We start from the raw sequence: 17,821 nt of genomic DNA on the forward strand, positions 1-17,821 counted from the left end.
TTTAAGGAATGAGGAAGGAGGTTTTCTGTATTTCACAAAAAATGCTTTGACCTGCAGGATTCTGGTTTTGGGTTTGTAGGTGGGTTTTGAATGAGGAAATCAGTACTGGTTGGGTCAGAGACAGAGAGGGTGTGATAAAATCGATAGAAGAGGATGGTGTTGGAATTTTAGGGGACATGAGAAAGAAGAAGAAGACATGAGAGAGAGAGAGAGAGAGAGAGAGAGAGAGAGAGAGAGAGAGAGAGAGAGAGATGGCGTGGGAGTTTAAGGGCATAGGAGGTATTTTCACTTAGATGTGTTGGAATTTTAGGGCATAAGAGGTATTTATCTGTTTGGGGGTGATGTGTTAAATCCACCGAATTTTCAGAAAAATGGAAAAAATCATTCCTTTTCTCTTCTGCTATATAGTAGTAGATAGATAGATATCTTTCATGGATAAATAAAAACCAACGTGGCTTTAGTCTTTTCCGCTGTACCTTGGCTAACCGTATCTGTTAAGATGGGGGGGGGGGTTCGAAATATCACTGCCCTATTTAGAGAATCCTTTTTTTGGTGAGTTCCTATTAGAGAATCCTGTTGAAAAAGGAAATGGCGCACCCACGTGATGTTTTTTATGTTTTACATATAAAATAGAAACCAAATTTGATTGGGATTTTGCGTCAATAATATATCCTGCAATAATTTTTCAAGGCGGCCAAATATGCAAGTCTTCTCTATAAAATACTTTACACCTCATTCTACGTCTAAACAGAAGCTCTCTATCCTTTTTTCTTTTTTTTTACTGTTTATTATTCTCTTCTTCTTGGTCTTCTTTGTCATCTAAAAATCAACCATGACAGGCTGAGAGGGAAAAACCCTCAAAGTTCCGTTGCTCAATCTATCCAAAGGGGAGTCTTGTGTGATTCCATGGTTTCAAAGAGTTTGGAAGCGTTTAGAGTTGGCACACGAAGCAGGTATGCGTGCATTTGAAAAAGGAGACCCCATGGTGAGGCTGCTGATGAACAAAGAGAAGGTATGCGTGAACTTAGAAAAGAAGACCGCATAGAGACGCTGCTGATGAACAAAGAGAAGGTATGCGTGAACTTAGAAAAGAAGACCGCATAGAGACGCTGCTGATGAGGCTGGTCATTGAACCAATAAAAAATAGATGTTCTAAATAAATTACGTGGAGATTTATCTTATGTTGGGTTGAGTGAGTATTTGCTTGGTATTACACTCAGTCAGTTTTATTATTCCAGTGGGAAAATCATGTTACCATTTATTTATAGAATAGAATAATGATGTCTTCATTCTCCAGATCGCCATTTTGTCACAAAGTTCGTTACAAGTACACATCAGGATCAATTTCATCATTTACTTTGGCAAAGTTGGATCTCCTCATGCTCCAATTTGAGTGGGGGGAGTATTGACTTAAGATATATCATAGTGATAAGCCTTTGCAATAGTGTAGTTGTTACAGTTTCTGTTGTTTTTATCCGTCCCTACTTTTATATGGGATTTTCCCCTATCCTACCATCTGTTTTATCCGTCCCTACTTATATTCCTACTATCTGTGGGAAGAGTGCCGCTTTTTCTCCAGAAAGTTATCATGTGGGCTTCATATGACATGTTCACTTGGGATCACCAGATGAACATTTTAGATCATGTATACCAGGTGGGCCAATTACTTTTTTGTGGGCATGTATTTACACTGAATACACACACATAAATAGGCTGTGCCCTCCGATCTATAGATGTTCCCATAATATGCACTCATCTATAGAGATCATCCTATAGAAATTATTTTTTAGGCGCAACCTATTTACGTTATGGCGTGGCCCATCATATGGACGGTTTGGATCATCCTATAGTGTGGTCACTACAATACTTTTTGAAAAATAAGGGATTATAAGGACTGGATAAGGATTGTGTTTCCTGTTTTAAAGGGCTACTTGCTATTTTCCTTTGCGTTTTCTGTGTTAGAGGGGTCTGGGTTCTATTAGGAGATTTAACCCTTTAATTTACAAGTCGGGATCGTTTAATTTAGGAGATTTGCACGGTGTCTACTCGCTTTCAATTTTATGGAGAGAGGGAGAGATTTTAGTGATAAATTTTATAAATAGAGGGAGAGATTCTTAGGATAGGACCAATTAAATACGGAGAGAATCGATTTTGGGGGCTAACTTATTCTCTCTTTCCACTTAGTCTTCTTGCTCTTACCTATTCTGACTGAATTTGGGATGGGGGGAGATTAAAGTATGGTTGTGAGTAGAGAAGAAGAAAAGGAGACGGAAATGGTTTAATGAGGAAAACCAACCTTCAAAATAAGTCTCATTAATTGATATCTTCCCCTAATTACAATCATAAGATATTAGAGAAAACGGTTTCTACACTCTGTTCTCTTCACACTAGCTTAAAATACAGAGGAGGGCATATTGTTTGGGTGATCCAAACCATTAATTTGATTGGCCCTCACATGGATAGCGTGTCCACAAAAATCAGCTCTATGGGATCATTCCAACCCTACGATTTGTGGAGGTAAAATGGATGTGTATAAACATTCACAAATCTGTCCAATTTTGGCCTCCACGGTTCGAATGGTTAGGAAAATGTTTTAAACATTTTAAACGCATTTTTTCTGACAAGTTTGGCTACTATCAATTTGTTTTCATAATAAATTGGTTTCTTAGTCGCTAAAAATCAGGAAACTAAATTCATGATAGTGTCTGCCGATTAGATGTGGCTAAAAATTAGAAAAAAGTCCATCAGATTTAGAGTAGAGATTTTAGTTTCCTGATTTTCAGCCACATCTATTGGCGAGAGACACTAGTTTCCGAGATTTGGTTTCTTGATTTTTGCCACTTCACCCATCATCTCCACATGGAGAAACTGAATTATCATGAAAAAAATAATCATGATAGCCAAACGATCTCTCAACTCAACTCAACATAGCCTTTGTCCCAAACTAGTTGGGGTCGGCTAAATGAATCATTTAGAAAAAAATCATGAAGGAAGTAGAAGGAATCTACCTGGCGCTAATCCTATTTCTAGTTGGGTTCTTCTACATATGGATAATTATTCCATTCAATCCTATCCAAGGTCATGTTCTCTGTTATGTTCCTAGATATCAAGTCTTTTCTCACTGTTTCTACAGAAGTTTTGGGTTTGCCCCTACCTCTTTTTACTCCATCAATTTGGCACGAGTAGCCTCTTCTCACCGGAGAATCCAAAGGCCTACATTGGATATGTCCAAACCAACTTAAGCAGTGCTCTCTCATCTTCTCCTCAATTGGTGCCACCCCAACCTCATCTTAAGCGGAGCCAAACGATCTCTAAATGACAAAATTGTAAACGCATTTTTTTTGTATGTTTTTTTTTTTTTTTTTGAACCAATACAGTACAAAATTCAAAAATTTCCCGACCCATTAGCCGTTGCTCACTATGGTCGGGATAGCATTTCCAACACCTAGCTTTTTTTCCTTTTTAACTTGGGACAACCCCTTCTAGTGTAAAAGAAGTCATGAATACACTAGAGGGGCTATCCCAAGTTTAAGAAGGCGCAAATATATCAATTCCCTTATCGAAACACTATCAATTACAGTCGAGAATGCAGAGATTTTATATGGTGTAAGTAGGGGTGGCAATGGTTCGGTTTGACCCCCAAACCGAACCGAACCGAACCGAAATTTGAATGGGTTTGGTTTAACCAAACCGAAACCGAATTTTCGGTTCTGTTTCGGTTCGGTTCCATCAATTTTGCCATCTCTTATTCATAATCACTAGAAATCTTCAGTTTCGGTTCGGTTTGACCCCAAACCGAACCGAAACTAAATTTAAATCGGCACCGAAACTGAATTTTCGGTTCGGTTTGACCCCAAACCGAACCGAAACTAAATTTAAATCGGCACCGAAACTGAATTTTAGGTTCGGTTTTGGCTCGGTTTCAGTTCGATTCGGCTAATTTTGCCACCCCTAGGTGTAAGCCCTGATAGTCCCTTATTTTTCAAAAAGTATTGTAGGGACCACATCATAGGATGATCCAAACCGTCCATAAGATGGACCAAAATGTAAATAAGTTGTTAGCCAAAATCATTTTCATAGGATGATCCCAACCCCCGATCTATAGAGGAACTGCATATTATGGAAACCACTATAGATCAGAAGGTTAAGATTATCCTATGGAAACGGTTTTTTGGGGAACAACTAGACCTGGCAAAATCGACCTGTGCCTGCGGGTCGACCCAACAAACCCGCAAATTTGCGAGTATGGGTTGGCATTTGAGTGACTCGTCAAAATTGACCCGCGGGTCACTAAACCCGCCAAAACATGGGTTGGGTCGGCTGAACCCGCAGGTATCCACATTCAATGGCGGAGCCATGATTTATACATAAGGGGGGCAGGCTTCAAAATTTAAAGGGGGATGGGCCTAATTGAGCTGGGCCTACTAAGGAGTTTGGCCTAACTCAAGAGGGGAAGTTGCCCCCCTTATGCTACATGTAGCTCCGCCCCTTCCCGCATTTCGTTTTTTTTTTTTTTTTTTGTTTCGAGTATATACCCGCTGCATTTCCTAACTCGCAACAAAAAGGACAGCTTCAGATAAAAGAGTTGTTTTCTCTCTTTTGGAGGGTACTCAAGGCATTTTTTATACTTCATTGAGAAGCAATCCATACAAACCGTGAGATCAAATAAAAAGAGAAATGGACGATCTAGATTAAGAGAAAATGCAACCTAGTATAAAAAAGGGATAAGGGTTCGTTGGTACTCAAGGCATTTTTTCCAAGTCTTGTCTTCTATTTTTGATGCTATAATTTCCTTATTCACCCAAAAAAACATACTCTGTGGCAAAAAATTGCGGGTTATCCACGGGTTGACCTAAGTACCCAACCCACCCACAGTGGTTGCGGATCACCCAGGTGCTGACATGTAGGGATACGGGTTAGTTTTTACCCAACCCATTTGACGAGCACCCGCATGTCTTGTTCGTGTGTCTAGGTTATTTTTTACACCTCTCTGTCTCACAAATCTCTTTCCAGGGTTAGGGTTAGGGTTGTTTTCCTACTTCGTGTATCTAATGCTTTGATTGTGATCACAACCCTCCTATCTTTAATGGGACCATACATTATAGAAACCTCTCCACAGATCAGGGGGTAAATGAACAGTTTGGATCATCCTAAGAAGTGGGCCTGCTGTAGTTTCTTAAAACTACTAGACTTCACACGTACACATCATATAAAATCTCCAATGCTAAGTGTTTCCATCTCATACTGAAGAAATGTTGAGATTGGTTGTTGTAACATTGTTAATCCTATATACTTTTTAGAGTTTAGCAAGTTTCTTACCTAAATTTCTATTAGACTAGATATCTATTCTGGAGAATGATGGCTTTGTTAATCTCATTATTTTTAGGTAAAACCAAAGGTATCCAAGACCGTACAGTTCCTTTTCTTCTAGGTCCCGTTTGGATTAGAGGGATTTTCTGGCAAAGTTTGGAAAAAGGAACTTTCCCGAATTTCCTGCTTTTCCATTGTTTGATTACACACAACAGGAACAGTTGGTGGGCCCAACAGAAACCGTTGGTGGAATGGTGGGCCCATTTTTTAACAACGTAGGCCCCGCCCATACCACACCATAGGATAATCCAAACCGTCCATTTGATGGGCCATAAACATAAATAGGTTGCCTCCCAAAATATTATTTCCATAGGCTGATCCTAGCCCTCCGATCTAAATAGAAACTACATCTTATGCAATCTCTATAGATTGTAGGGTTGTGATCATACTACAGAAATGATTTTTGGGGCACAACCTATTTATATTGTGGCCCATCAAATGGACGGCTCGGATCATCCTATGGTCTGGACAGTACACTTCATTTTCAAAAATATGGGTGGGGCCTAAATTGGTAAGAACCACACCATAGGATGATCCAAACCATGGACGGCTTGGATCATCCTATGTTGTGGGCGGTACGCTTCAATTTGAAAAATATTGGTGGGGCCTACGATTGGGCCTTAATGTTAGTGTACGACCAACTCCATAGGATTATCCAAACCATGGATGGCTTGGATCATCCTATGTTGTGGACGGGCCTTAATGTTACTGTATGACCACAGGATGATACAAACCATTAATTTGATGGGCCAACCCTTTTGGGGGCACAACCCATTTACGTTATGGCCCATCAAATGGACGGCTTGGATCATCCTATGGTCTGGACGGTACACTTCATTTTCAAAAATATGTGTGGGCCCTAAATTGGGCCTTAATGTTATTGTACGATCCACACCATAGGATGATCCAAACCATGGACGGCTTGGATCATCCTATGTTGTGGAAGGTACACTTCAATTTGAAAAAATATTGGTGGGGCCTACGATTGGCCTTAATGTTACTGCACGACCAACCCCATAGGATTATCCAAACCATGGACGGCTTGGATCGTCCTATGTTGTGGACGGGCCTTAATGTTACTTTACGACCAACTCCATAGAATGATCCAAACCATTCATTTGATGGGCCACAATGTAAATAGGTTGTGCCCCAAAAATCATTTCCATAGGATGATCACAACCCTACAATCTATAGAGGTTGCATAAGTTGTAGTTTCTATTTAGATCGGGGGGCTAGGATCAACCTAGGGAAATGATATTTTGGGACACAACCTATTTACGTTTATGGCCCATCAAATAGACGGTTTGGATCATCCTATGGTGTGGTATGGGCGGGGCTTACGTTATTCAAAGATGGGCCCACCATTCGACCAACGGTTTCTGTTGGTCCCACTAACTGTTTTTTTATATGGGCCCACTAACTGTTCCTGTTGTGTATATTCAAATATGAAGCCATTAGAATATACACAGATTATCATGGATGTTATTGCCTTCATTGTTATGGAGATTAACAGCTTTCATTATCTTTTTAGTGCATTGAACTCTCTTGTAATGGGCTCCAAGGTTGGCCAACTAGGCATATGATTGTGGTCTCTTCTTTTCTTTTTTTTTCCAGTGTTCTTATTAATTTGGAGAAAACGGAGGCTGGGTTACAAACAAAGCAAGATGAGATAAGGTGTGACACAACAAATTAGTGTCGTAAGACTCCACATTTCCACTATAGTCCAAGAAGAGGTTGGGGAGTTATGGGGATGAGACACGTTTTACCTTAATTTTTGTCTTCCATTGATTTGGCGAATATACAGCTGGAGTACTGTTTTCACGGCCATTCTTTCCAATGCCAACGGCTCTCAGATAGTCAAATTTAACTATCATCAGTGGATACGAAAAGAATAATGAAACAATACAAATAAGAGTTCTTGATTATAATGTAACGTTGTTACTGTGTTAATGCCTACTTTTGTCCTAAGTGAGGCCTTTTTATGAAATTAATTCTGTTGTTTCTCTCTTCGTCTATTGATTGTAATTGTGACACGTGTAGGGTGATATAACAATTTATCTGTTTGTTACCACGTGGGGTTGGCCCATACGAACTTTTTTTTAAAGAACGGTGGGCCCCACTTGATTGGATGATCCAAACCATTCCTTTCAGTCGGCTCATGCAGGTCCACAAATCAATGGTCCTGATAACGCTTGTATGCTAAGTTGGACTTAGTGAACACAAATTTTAACTTTTGATTCATGAGGAATGCTACACTCAAGGTCACCCTTGCATAAATAAGATGAAAGGGCATTGGTCTAAAGTCATCAAAGTGCATTTATAATAGCACCGGAAACTGTAAAATCAATTACATCGAATGCACTTTGGTGACTTTCAACTAACAGTGGCACCCTTGATGCACATTGGTGACTTCCAACCATGGTTTTAAAATTTGGGTGGGCCCCACCTCATTTTGCTGATATGGGGCCCACAATTTTACACCCATACTTAGCATAAGCTCGGAGTTTGCTGGCAACCAGAAAAGCCAACAATCTATGCCCATTGGCAATTCTTTCATATAATCTATTCACAGTTGAGATAAATTGCACGGTCGAGATGTATTCTTAGAATTCGATGCCACTGTCATTAGAACATGTAAACAATCCGCTGAAGTAATAGAACATGTAATCCGGCGGAAGTAATCATCATGTCTAACGCTTGAGATAATCGAGAGAAGCATCTGCAAGGTCGGCGGAAGAAGAGGAAAGAAATGGCCCATGTAGACTCATGCGAATAGAATCTGCGATGGAGAAGTAAACTAGCTAGGAAGATCGCAATGTACTCCTCCTGGATTGGTGGGATCGGCATAACAGCAATGGGCAGTACCAATCGGGGAACATCCTCCACGTAATCAACATCAACTGGTAGCTCAGTAGGCACAGAAGAATTTACATGGAAGTCATCCGCTGGTGTCTCATCAGACTCAGTAGAATCAATGATAAAATTAGAGTCTAGGACTGAAGCTTGGACAATGATGTCAGGCTGATGGACCTCATGATCAATCTGCAGAACAAGTTCATCTGTGTCGGCACAAGTCTCAGCAATCTGATCAATCGGCGCAAATATAGGGCAATCCTCTATAATATGCTCGCGATCATCTGTCTCAGGTAATGGCTCAACAGTCATGTCACTCGGCTCAGACTCAGGACGATGCTCGATCAACTCTGTCAAGGGAAAAATCTCACATGGATCTGCCACAATATCTGCCTTAGAAGTGTAAAGCTATCTCTGCTCACGTATAAGACGCACTGAATTTTCAGCTATAGTTTTAGCTTCGCATATATAATGACGGTCTTCTTTTAGTCGTTCAAGGAGGGCTTCGACTTTACTTTCAACACTACTCAACACTCTATATTCTCTCTCACGATTCAATCTCTGTTGATTCAAATAGTCGAGCGCATAAATATTCATAAAAGCATCACGAGCATCCTCCCAACGACAGATTGGCTGCTCACGTCTTGTACGACGGTTCGTTTCAATGTAGCTCCATGAGCATCGGGCTTGTCGTCGCACAGTTTCTTTAGCCCAGTAGATAGTCTGGCGGTGATCATGGCCATTGTACTCATGATATGCGTCTAGAGCATCAATCCAACGTAAACATGCATCCTCATAATAGCGAAAGTGAATGCGGCCATTCCAATAGCTTTCGTTGTACCCATAAAAAAACGGAATAAATGGTGGAGTCAGAGATAGGGGTGGTTATTCGGTTATAACCGAACCGAAATAACCGAAACCGAACCAAAAATTTTCAAAACCGAACCGATTAACAATTCGGTTTATTCGGTTATAACCGAATAAACCGAATAACCTAATAGTGGGAAAAAAGAGGGAAAAATGCAAAATCTTGGTTTCGATCGGAGGGCTAGGATCTTCCAATCGAAATGATTTTTGGAGCACAACCTAATTAAGTTGTGATCAATCAAATGGACGGTTTTGATCATCCTTTGGAGTGCCTAGTTGGAACCCAAAACAAGGCTTGATCGAGGCTTCATGAATCAAGCCACACGGTACTAGTGAAAATCATGAGGAGACCCACACGGTACTTGTGAATTTTGCAAATCGGGTCATGCCATCAATTTTTGACCAAGATACACATGCTAGATTTCTTTTACTCATAAAATCACCAAAATGTCATTATATGAATGAATTTTGCAAATTTCACAGCTGAGTGAATTTTACCTTCTAAAAGACCAAAATACACATGATAGTGATATATGAATCAAAGGTGTGGGAATATTATTTCTATATATGCTAGCATTCTTGGCCCCGTGCTATGCATAGTTGTAAAAATAATGGGCCCACCCCATCGAAACATGAGGTGTAAAATGATGGACCCCACCCTATGCATGGCTCAGGTGGAAATCGGGGACCTACCTCATCAAACAATGAGGCAAAATGGTGGGCCCCACCAGATGCGTGGGCCAGTTTGAGTTGAGTTTGGTGGAGCCCACACTATCAAAACATATCAATGAGCATTTTGGTCTCTTTACAAGGTAACTTTTGTCTTTCCACATATAAGGACATTTTGTTATTTTTATGGTAGGGATGATATAATGAAGGGTCCCTTGCAAAAACAAGCTTCAAGGGCTCCTTAGTGGTCAATTTCAGCAAAGTTCGTTAATGATGGCGCAGAAAAAAGTGGATGGCGCCACAAAAAGTGGAATGGCTTTGACTTTTGCTGAAATTGACCGATGAAGGAGCCCTTGAATCTGCCATTTTGCAAGGGCGCCCTTCATTCTATCATTGCTCTTTTTATGAATATATTAAAAAAAGGAAATCATAAATTCGCCCATTTTCTTTACATAGGACAGCCAGCACAAGTGTATGTGGCAATCGCACTCGCTGAATCCTTCCCACATGAAGTACCATGGGTATTTTAGTCGCAATTTGATGGCAAGACCTAATTTGCAAAATTCACTCAAATGTGACGAGCCTTTTTTGTAAATTTTCAAATAAGAAGACGATTATTGCAAGACCAATGATAGATGCATGTGCAACCGAATAAAGTGCAACCGGAGAAGGGCCCTGGAATACATCCACGTCATTCTCCGGCCCTTGCATAAATTCTCAACTGAATTTAAAAATGACGTGGATGTATTCCCGGACCCTTCTCCAGCCCTTGCATTAGAGGGCCCTTGCTGTTAAAGTATAAAAGATAAATAACACATTTTTACAGCAGCTTAAGCTTTTGGAGAAGTTGGTAAATTAACATGGTATAAGAGCCAAAGTTCTCGAGTTCAAACCTCCCGGATAGCAAAAATACACATGCAATGGTCGGCACATGCAGGGGAGTGTTAAAGTATAAAAGATAAATAATACCTTTCTCCAACAGCTTAAGCTTTTGGAGAAGTTGGTAAGTTAACACTTGCATCTATCATCCTCTTATTGCAAATAAAGCAAAGCTGAAGACTTCTTTTGCAATTGCCTCTTTTCTATTTTTGACGTTCCTATGCAAGTAATAGGTCACATAGTCTGGATTTCTTATTGGTAGGTTTTCTGTACAATGACCCGTCCATTAACAATATGATTTTCTTGGTTTGCATTTCATGTTTTATATAGAGTTATAGACTATGAATAAAGATCCCATATCTTTGAGATCATAATTTTAGAAAAAATGAAGAAGGAAACTGAATATTTACAACTTTGTAAAAAACAGTGTGTAAAATGTGTTGGGTTGTCATTCCTGCCTATTAAACATTCAGCCAATAGAAAAAGAAAATGTGAAAAATGTGTTGGCCCGGTGTTGTTGCCTAATAGCCATGGGGAACCATCCGATGGATGTCCCAAGTCTCAATCATAGGTCCCACAATACTGTATGGCCCACTTCATAGGATGATCCAAACCATTTATTTGCCAGAGATGATCGCAAGCCTCCTATCTATAGAGGGACTCCACATATGGAAACCTATAAAAATAGGAGGGTCAGGATCATTCTATGGAATGATTTTTTGGGGCGCAACCTAGTTATGTTAAGCCCAGCAAATGAACGGTTTTGATCATCCTATGAAGTGGGCTTTATAATACTCTTTGGAAAAAAAAAACAGTGGATTATTGGGCCACACACCATAAAACGTAAGGAAATGATATCAGCACAACCATATTATAATAGTTGCACAAACTATGCCCGTCTTTTCTTTTTTTAATCGGCTTGTGAGAGCTTTTGGGAACTGTAATAACCTTTGAAAACTATTTAAATGATGAGCACTGCTAGCAAAACGGGAATCCCTTGTGGAAAAAAAGAAGAAGGGGATCCACCATGGGTGACACATCCACAAAGGATAAGAAAGACAACTCAAATCCCCATAAAATGCAAAAAATATCTTGAAAGGGCCAAATCGTCGGCCATTTCACTCCGGTCTTTATTTTCCACATGCCATCCCGTTTCGAGAGTGTTTTCCTTAAAGAGCTCTTTAAATGATAAAAGACAAGATGACTTAGTACAGTTACAAAAATGGTTGATTTTCCAAACTAAAAGAGATCATTTACTTGTACGTTATAAGGGTACGGGGCGAATGCGTACCGGAAGGGGGTGAAAATAGCATCGCCCTATAATTAGACCCGGCAAAACCCACCCGTGCCCGTGGGTCGACCCAACCCACCCACAAATTTGAGGGTAAGGGTTGACATTTGAGTGACCCGTCAAAATTGACCCGCAGGTCACCCAACCCGCCAAAACAAAGGTTGGGTCAGGTGAACCCACGGGTCCCGCAGTTCGTTTTTTCTTTTTTCTTTTTTGACTGGCTGGAATAGTGGAATTAAATTGAATGATCTATTTTTCAAAATGGAAGGTACAGACCACACCATAGGATGATCAAAACCGTCCATTTGATGGGCCACAACGTAAATAGGTTGTGCCCAAAAAATTCATTCACATAGGATGATTCTAACCCTCTAATCTAAAGAGAGATTCACATTATGGAAACTTCTATAGATTGGACGGTTGGGATCATCCTATGGAAATGATTTTTGGGGCACAACCTATTTACGTTGTGGCCCATCAAATGGACGGTTTGGATCATCCTATGGTGCGGGTTGTACAGTCTATTTTGAAAATTAGAGGGTGAATTCATACATAGAAGGGGGTGAATTTATCACCGCCCAAAATTGCAGGTTTCCCGCAGGCTGACCCAACCCATCCGCAACGGGTGTGGGTCACCTAAGTGATGACCCGTAGGGATGCGGGTCATTTTTGACCCGCACCGGCATGACCCGCGGGTAACCCAACCCAACACGTCCGTTTGCCAGGTGTACATATAATTCAGTATTTTTTAGAATATAGTGTACGGCCCACTTTGTAGAATAATCCAAATCGTTTATTTGTCAAGCCACAACATAAATACGTTGTGCCCCTAAAAATCATTTCCATAGGAAGATCGTAACCCTCCAATCTAAAGAGGAACTCCCATTATGAAAACTTCTTTATATTGGACAGTTAGGATCATCCTATGGAAATGATTTTTTTGGCATACAATCTATTTACATTCTGACCCAACACATGAAGGGTATGGATCAACCTATGAAGTGAACCGTACATTAGTTTTGAAAAATACTAGACTGTACGGCATAAAACTAGAGTTTTGAAAGAAAAAGAAAAAAAACTAGAGTATTGAAATTCCATGACATGCACAAATGATCTATGATAGGGGGGCATGCAATGAGTACAACTTAGGACTAAAATAGAGAAAACCCAACAACCCTAATTGTGGCAAATAGGACTAAAATAGAGAAGATTAGTTGTGTTTTGTAAGAGGGAGAGAGAGTTTGTCGTTGCACCGATTAAAAAAAAAGGGAAAACAACCGAGAATTGCCTTAAGACAGCAAAACCAAACATTCCCCTACGAAAAAGGCTAACTTTAGGTTGAAAAATAGTTGCATGTTTCATAAATTTAGTGGTAAGGACGTAAGGAGAAGATAATATAAATAGCATAGATGGCTTTGGTTTTTCTCATTCGAGCTGGGGTCGATCTTGAGTCCCCTAAATTTAAATTTAAGGGGTTACAAGGCTCCGGTGGATCCTGCACCGGGGACTCCTGTGCCGGCGTCACCGAAATCCGGCAACGGAATTTTCGACGTGACCAAGTATGGAGCTGACCCCGGTTGCAGTAAGGACAGCACCAAGGTGGGGTTTTTAAGTATTCTAACTATGTGATATTTTGATACATGGAACATGGAGGTTGTGCCCTTAGATCAATTGGTTGGCCCACCATTGATCAATCCAAATGATACACCATCTAGACCCTATCTTGGTTCTTTCATGATCCTTATTATACCATGTTGATCCAGAGATCCTAACCATCCAATCAAAATACGTATTTTGATCCATGGTAACGGAATACATGTGTACTTTAGGGGTAAAGATTGTCCCATGTATAAGGATCCATTATAAGCTCCTCATTTGACAAGACTACCATTCAACATTTTGGTTTCTCTCCCAATAAGAGCAAACACCATACAAACGACTATCTTTAATCTCATCCATGAGTTTGCCCAGTCTCCAAGTCCATCTTTAATCCCTTTGGCCCAGAAAATCATGTGGTAGAAATTGACTTCCAATTCTAACCTGCCTACCACCTTATAAGTTGGGCGGTCTGATCAAATGATCTACACCATTAATCCATCTAGAGTTGGACCCACAATTCGGACAAAGTGATGTATTTGCCCCCATTTTCTCTCATGGGCCACTCCCCTCTAGTGTGTTTTGACCACCCTATTGCTAGTAATCTTATATGCAAATGGTTTTGAAGTCAAATTCGATTACTAAATTAAAAGAGAATGAAAGGAATGATTTGTGTTTTATGTGTGGGTGCAGTCTGTGAGATTCATTGGGAACAACAACGGGAAGCTCCAGAACATAAATTTCCAAAACAGCAAGTCCTTCCATTTGGTTATCAACAACTGCGTAGGAGTGGATATCTCTACTGTCCATGTCACAGCTCCTGAGGATAGCCCCAACACTGATGGCATCCATATCAGTGGCTCCTCCCACATCCACGTTACAAATTGTCAAATTGGTGTGGGTGACGATTGTGTCTCCATCGGAGATGGCACCACTGATATCTCCATCGAGGGTGTCACCTGCGGACCAGGCCACGGCATCAGGTAATGTCAACCCTAACAAACTAGTTGAACTATTTGAAATAGTAAAAGAAAGTGAATTTGTTAATAAAATGATAATGAAACAACTTTAACTTTACCTCAATTATATTCAACTCATTGGTTTAACAAATATTATGACATTGAATAGAATTTGATGATAAATTTCTGCAATCTTTCGCAGTGTGGGCAGCCTCGGCAAGTATGCGAGGGAGACGGGTGTGACAGGTGTACACATAAAGAACTGCGTCCTTACCGGAACCACCAATGGTGTTAGGATCAAAACATGGAACGGATCACCTACGCTTAAAGCTTCTAATATTACCTTCGAAGATATCACCATGGACAAAGTCTCTTTCCCTATCATCATCGATCAAAACTACTGCCCAGGTCAAAACTGCGGGAGTAAGGTAACTAGAACATGTTGGTATACATAGATGAAATCAAAATTAAGATTCGAAATGAAATGAAGGAGAGTAGAAGGTGTTGTGGATTTTCTAAATTTTTTGCTTCTCTTTCTGTTGCAGCCTTCAGCAGTGCAGATCAGTGACATCATTTACCAAAACATCAAAGGCACTTCTTTCACTAAGCTTGCAGTGAATTTGATTTGCAGCTCAGGAGCTCCTTGCCAAGGTGTTCAACTAAATAACATCGATTTAACGTACCAGGACGCGGGCCAAAAGGTCGCCTCTATGTGCCAAAACGTTAAGCCCACCGTAACCGGAGTGCAGAATCCACCTGCATGTGCTTAACTTCTTTGTACCACCACCTTCATATTAAGAACTCCCTCTCCTTACTTCTGTATCCCCCACCCCTCCATGTCTTGGGTGGGTGTGGAACCATGAAAGCTTATCCAAAAATGATTTGTATTACATGTCTTGCTTTCAATGAAGGCGGCGAGACTTCAATAATAACATTGTTTTTATTTCTACAATGTTGCGATTGAATTTATAATTGCGATCCGAATCATTGATAATTGAAGAGAAATAGTTGTTCAGCTAGTGAAGTGAAAGTGCTTCCAGTTTCGTGTTTGAAGTGTATATGTTTGAATCTTTGTTGTTTGAATGGTAATGGGATCTCAATGATTTCTAAACATGGGATGTGGGAAATCGATCATGCAAAGCACTTGCCAAATATTGGTACCATACCCACCACACTAAGTCTTGGAGCATAATCTCTATTGAATTTTTTAATGAATTAGCCACTCCAAGATCCCATTCAATCTTAAATTGAGCAACAAAAATGGAAATTACTATCTTAGACAGAACCCAAAAAATGGCAACTCCCTTTTCTGGTAAAACTGAAAAATAAAGGATGGAGGAAGCCTTTTGGACAATAAAACTATTGGTCCCTTTTTTTTGGTTATCTTTTGGTGTGAAATGAAGAAACTGAAACAAAATTCTTCATGAATTCTCTGGTTGGTCCTCTTCCCGATATTTCTTGTTGAATGCAAGCTATCAATCCTTATCAAGTGATCTTCCCATGGATCAATTTTTTATTCTGTTTCAGCAACTCCAACTCATAGCCAGCCCCAACTTCAGCCTCAACCCAAACCTAAAACCTCCTCTTTAACCGTTCCAATGTCCATACAAAATAGTCTATCAAACTCCTCTAAACTTTCACTCGAACCAGCCAAGAGACCAGCCCCTCCAATCGGTTGACATCCTTTCTTTCACCCCCTTTAACTCACAATATACCTAACATCCAGACCTCTTTCTAACAGCCATGTTTTCCACAAGGCATTAGTCCACCCATAGTAAGCAAAACTCCGTTTTAAACTCCAAAAAAACACGTTTTATTGGTGTGCCGTTTAAAACTCCGTTCATAACTTTCACAACAAATAAAACTCCCATTTTCTTAGGCAAACGTTTTAAACAAGTATAACATGCGTTTTAAACGCTTTAAACATGTTTTTTGGGCCAACTTCCAATTTTACCCCACCATATTTTGTAAATGACAAAATTCTAAACTCATTTTCTTGTGTTTCCATTTTTTTTACTACATTTTTTTGAACCAGTACCGGTATTAAACTCGAATTTTTGCCGTCCCATTTTTTTTGGCGAATCACGTTTTGCTAACTATGAGCCCACCTTCCCATGTTAATCGATCACCACCCCATGCCTTCCATCTTATGCCTTGTTATATGACCACCTTTCTTTATCTAAGATTCAACCTTAGCCCTTATTTTAACCAACCACCCTTTCAAGTTTTTGTTAACCAATTAACCCAAAGATAACCCACTTCTTGATCCACTCCTTAACCCCTTCAGCCTAACCGTAACTACCACCAAGAAACCTTCTTGAGTCCTTTTAACCAACCCCAAGAAAGCCTTCCCTTTAGTCAACCAAGAACCCAAGAACTTCCAACACCCTTCCACCTTACTTTAACCTATACTGGAAAGATTTTTAGTAGTTTTAGATACCCTTTCTAATCCTTTCAAATATGCGTTTCCACTTATTCAAGACCACCCCTTAATCTTAAGCATCAGCTACCCCATTCATTATTCAAAATCAAAGCTTCCGCTATCCGCCCCTAACGCTATCTGCTATCCTAAATTAAAGAAGACAAGAAGATCGAGAAATTGCTAATGAAATCAAGAACCATGGGTGGAGGTTAAGAAAGGGTAGTTAATTGAGTAACAATTAAGCATCTTGCTTGATTAAAGAATCAAGAAGGAATGGGTTTCCAAACCAGAAGTGCTAACAAAAATTAAAAATTATTGGGTTCTGACGTAACAGAGGGCTGGCTTAGAAGGGGATGGGGTAAATCGTTGAGAACAAATTACTTGGGAAGGTGTAGGGTTACTAGCTCTGCACTCCTCCACATACTGACTTGAGTGTCGAAGGGCCTGTCCGGAGCAACGACTCCGGGTTAGTCTTCAGACCTCGTGTGCTCTTGTCCAAGACTCTGCTCCTTCACTTCGGTTCCTTGGGTCCTTCAGCTCAGCTCTTACATCACTGTCGTATCTGTTACCGAGTTTAGGCCTAACAGATTGGCGCCATCTGTGGGACCCCGAACTAAAAGCTGTTCGAATCTCCTATACAAAATGGCAGGGCGGCAGAGTGCTCGGGTACCAACCGTCCGAACTACCCGAGCCGCAGTACCTCGCAGGACCTGGAGCGAGCGAATCGCCTCGCAGATGGTGGCTCCCTCAGCTACAGCGGAGCAGAGCCCAGCTCATTTAGAACACCTTAATCCCACTCGCGCTTCGGATCAAGTGCAAGCTCTCTTCCAACAGATGACTGCTCTTGTCGATCAATACCAACATTTGATCCAAGCGCCTCCCCAGCATCCCCCAGAGGCCCCACGACCTGTACAG

General features: G+C 40.5%; 1 protein-coding gene and 1 long non-coding RNA gene across 2 annotated transcripts in view; both read left to right on the forward strand.

Moving 5' to 3' along the window:
* LOC143890097 (uncharacterized) overlaps positions 1-1,296 on the forward strand; it is a 34,201-nt gene extending 32,905 nt beyond the window's left edge. Inside the window, exon 3 of the long non-coding RNA XR_013255113.1 lies at positions 840-1,296. This is a non-coding gene — a long non-coding RNA (uncharacterized LOC143890097). The remainder of the gene's footprint in view (positions 1-839) is intronic.
* A 9,872-nt stretch (positions 1,297-11,168) lies between these two features.
* Positions 11,169-15,508, forward strand: LOC143891244 (exopolygalacturonase-like). The gene is made up of 5 exons (XM_077395867.1): positions 11,169-11,222; positions 13,364-13,528; positions 14,219-14,508; positions 14,687-14,912; positions 15,030-15,508. Exons 1-5 carry the CDS (start codon positions 11,169-11,171, stop codon positions 15,252-15,254), a joined length of 960 nt encoding a protein of 319 aa, XP_077251982.1. The 3' UTR covers positions 15,255-15,508.
* The last annotated feature ends 2,313 nt before the right edge of the window (positions 15,509-17,821 follow it).

Source organism: Tasmannia lanceolata, unplaced genomic scaffold (assembly GCF_043159265.1).
Source record: "Tasmannia lanceolata isolate RefF3 unplaced genomic scaffold, GAP_Taslan_0.1 ptg000013l, whole genome shotgun sequence".
NCBI classification, from domain to species: Eukaryota; Viridiplantae; Streptophyta; class Magnoliopsida; order Canellales; family Winteraceae; genus Tasmannia; species Tasmannia lanceolata.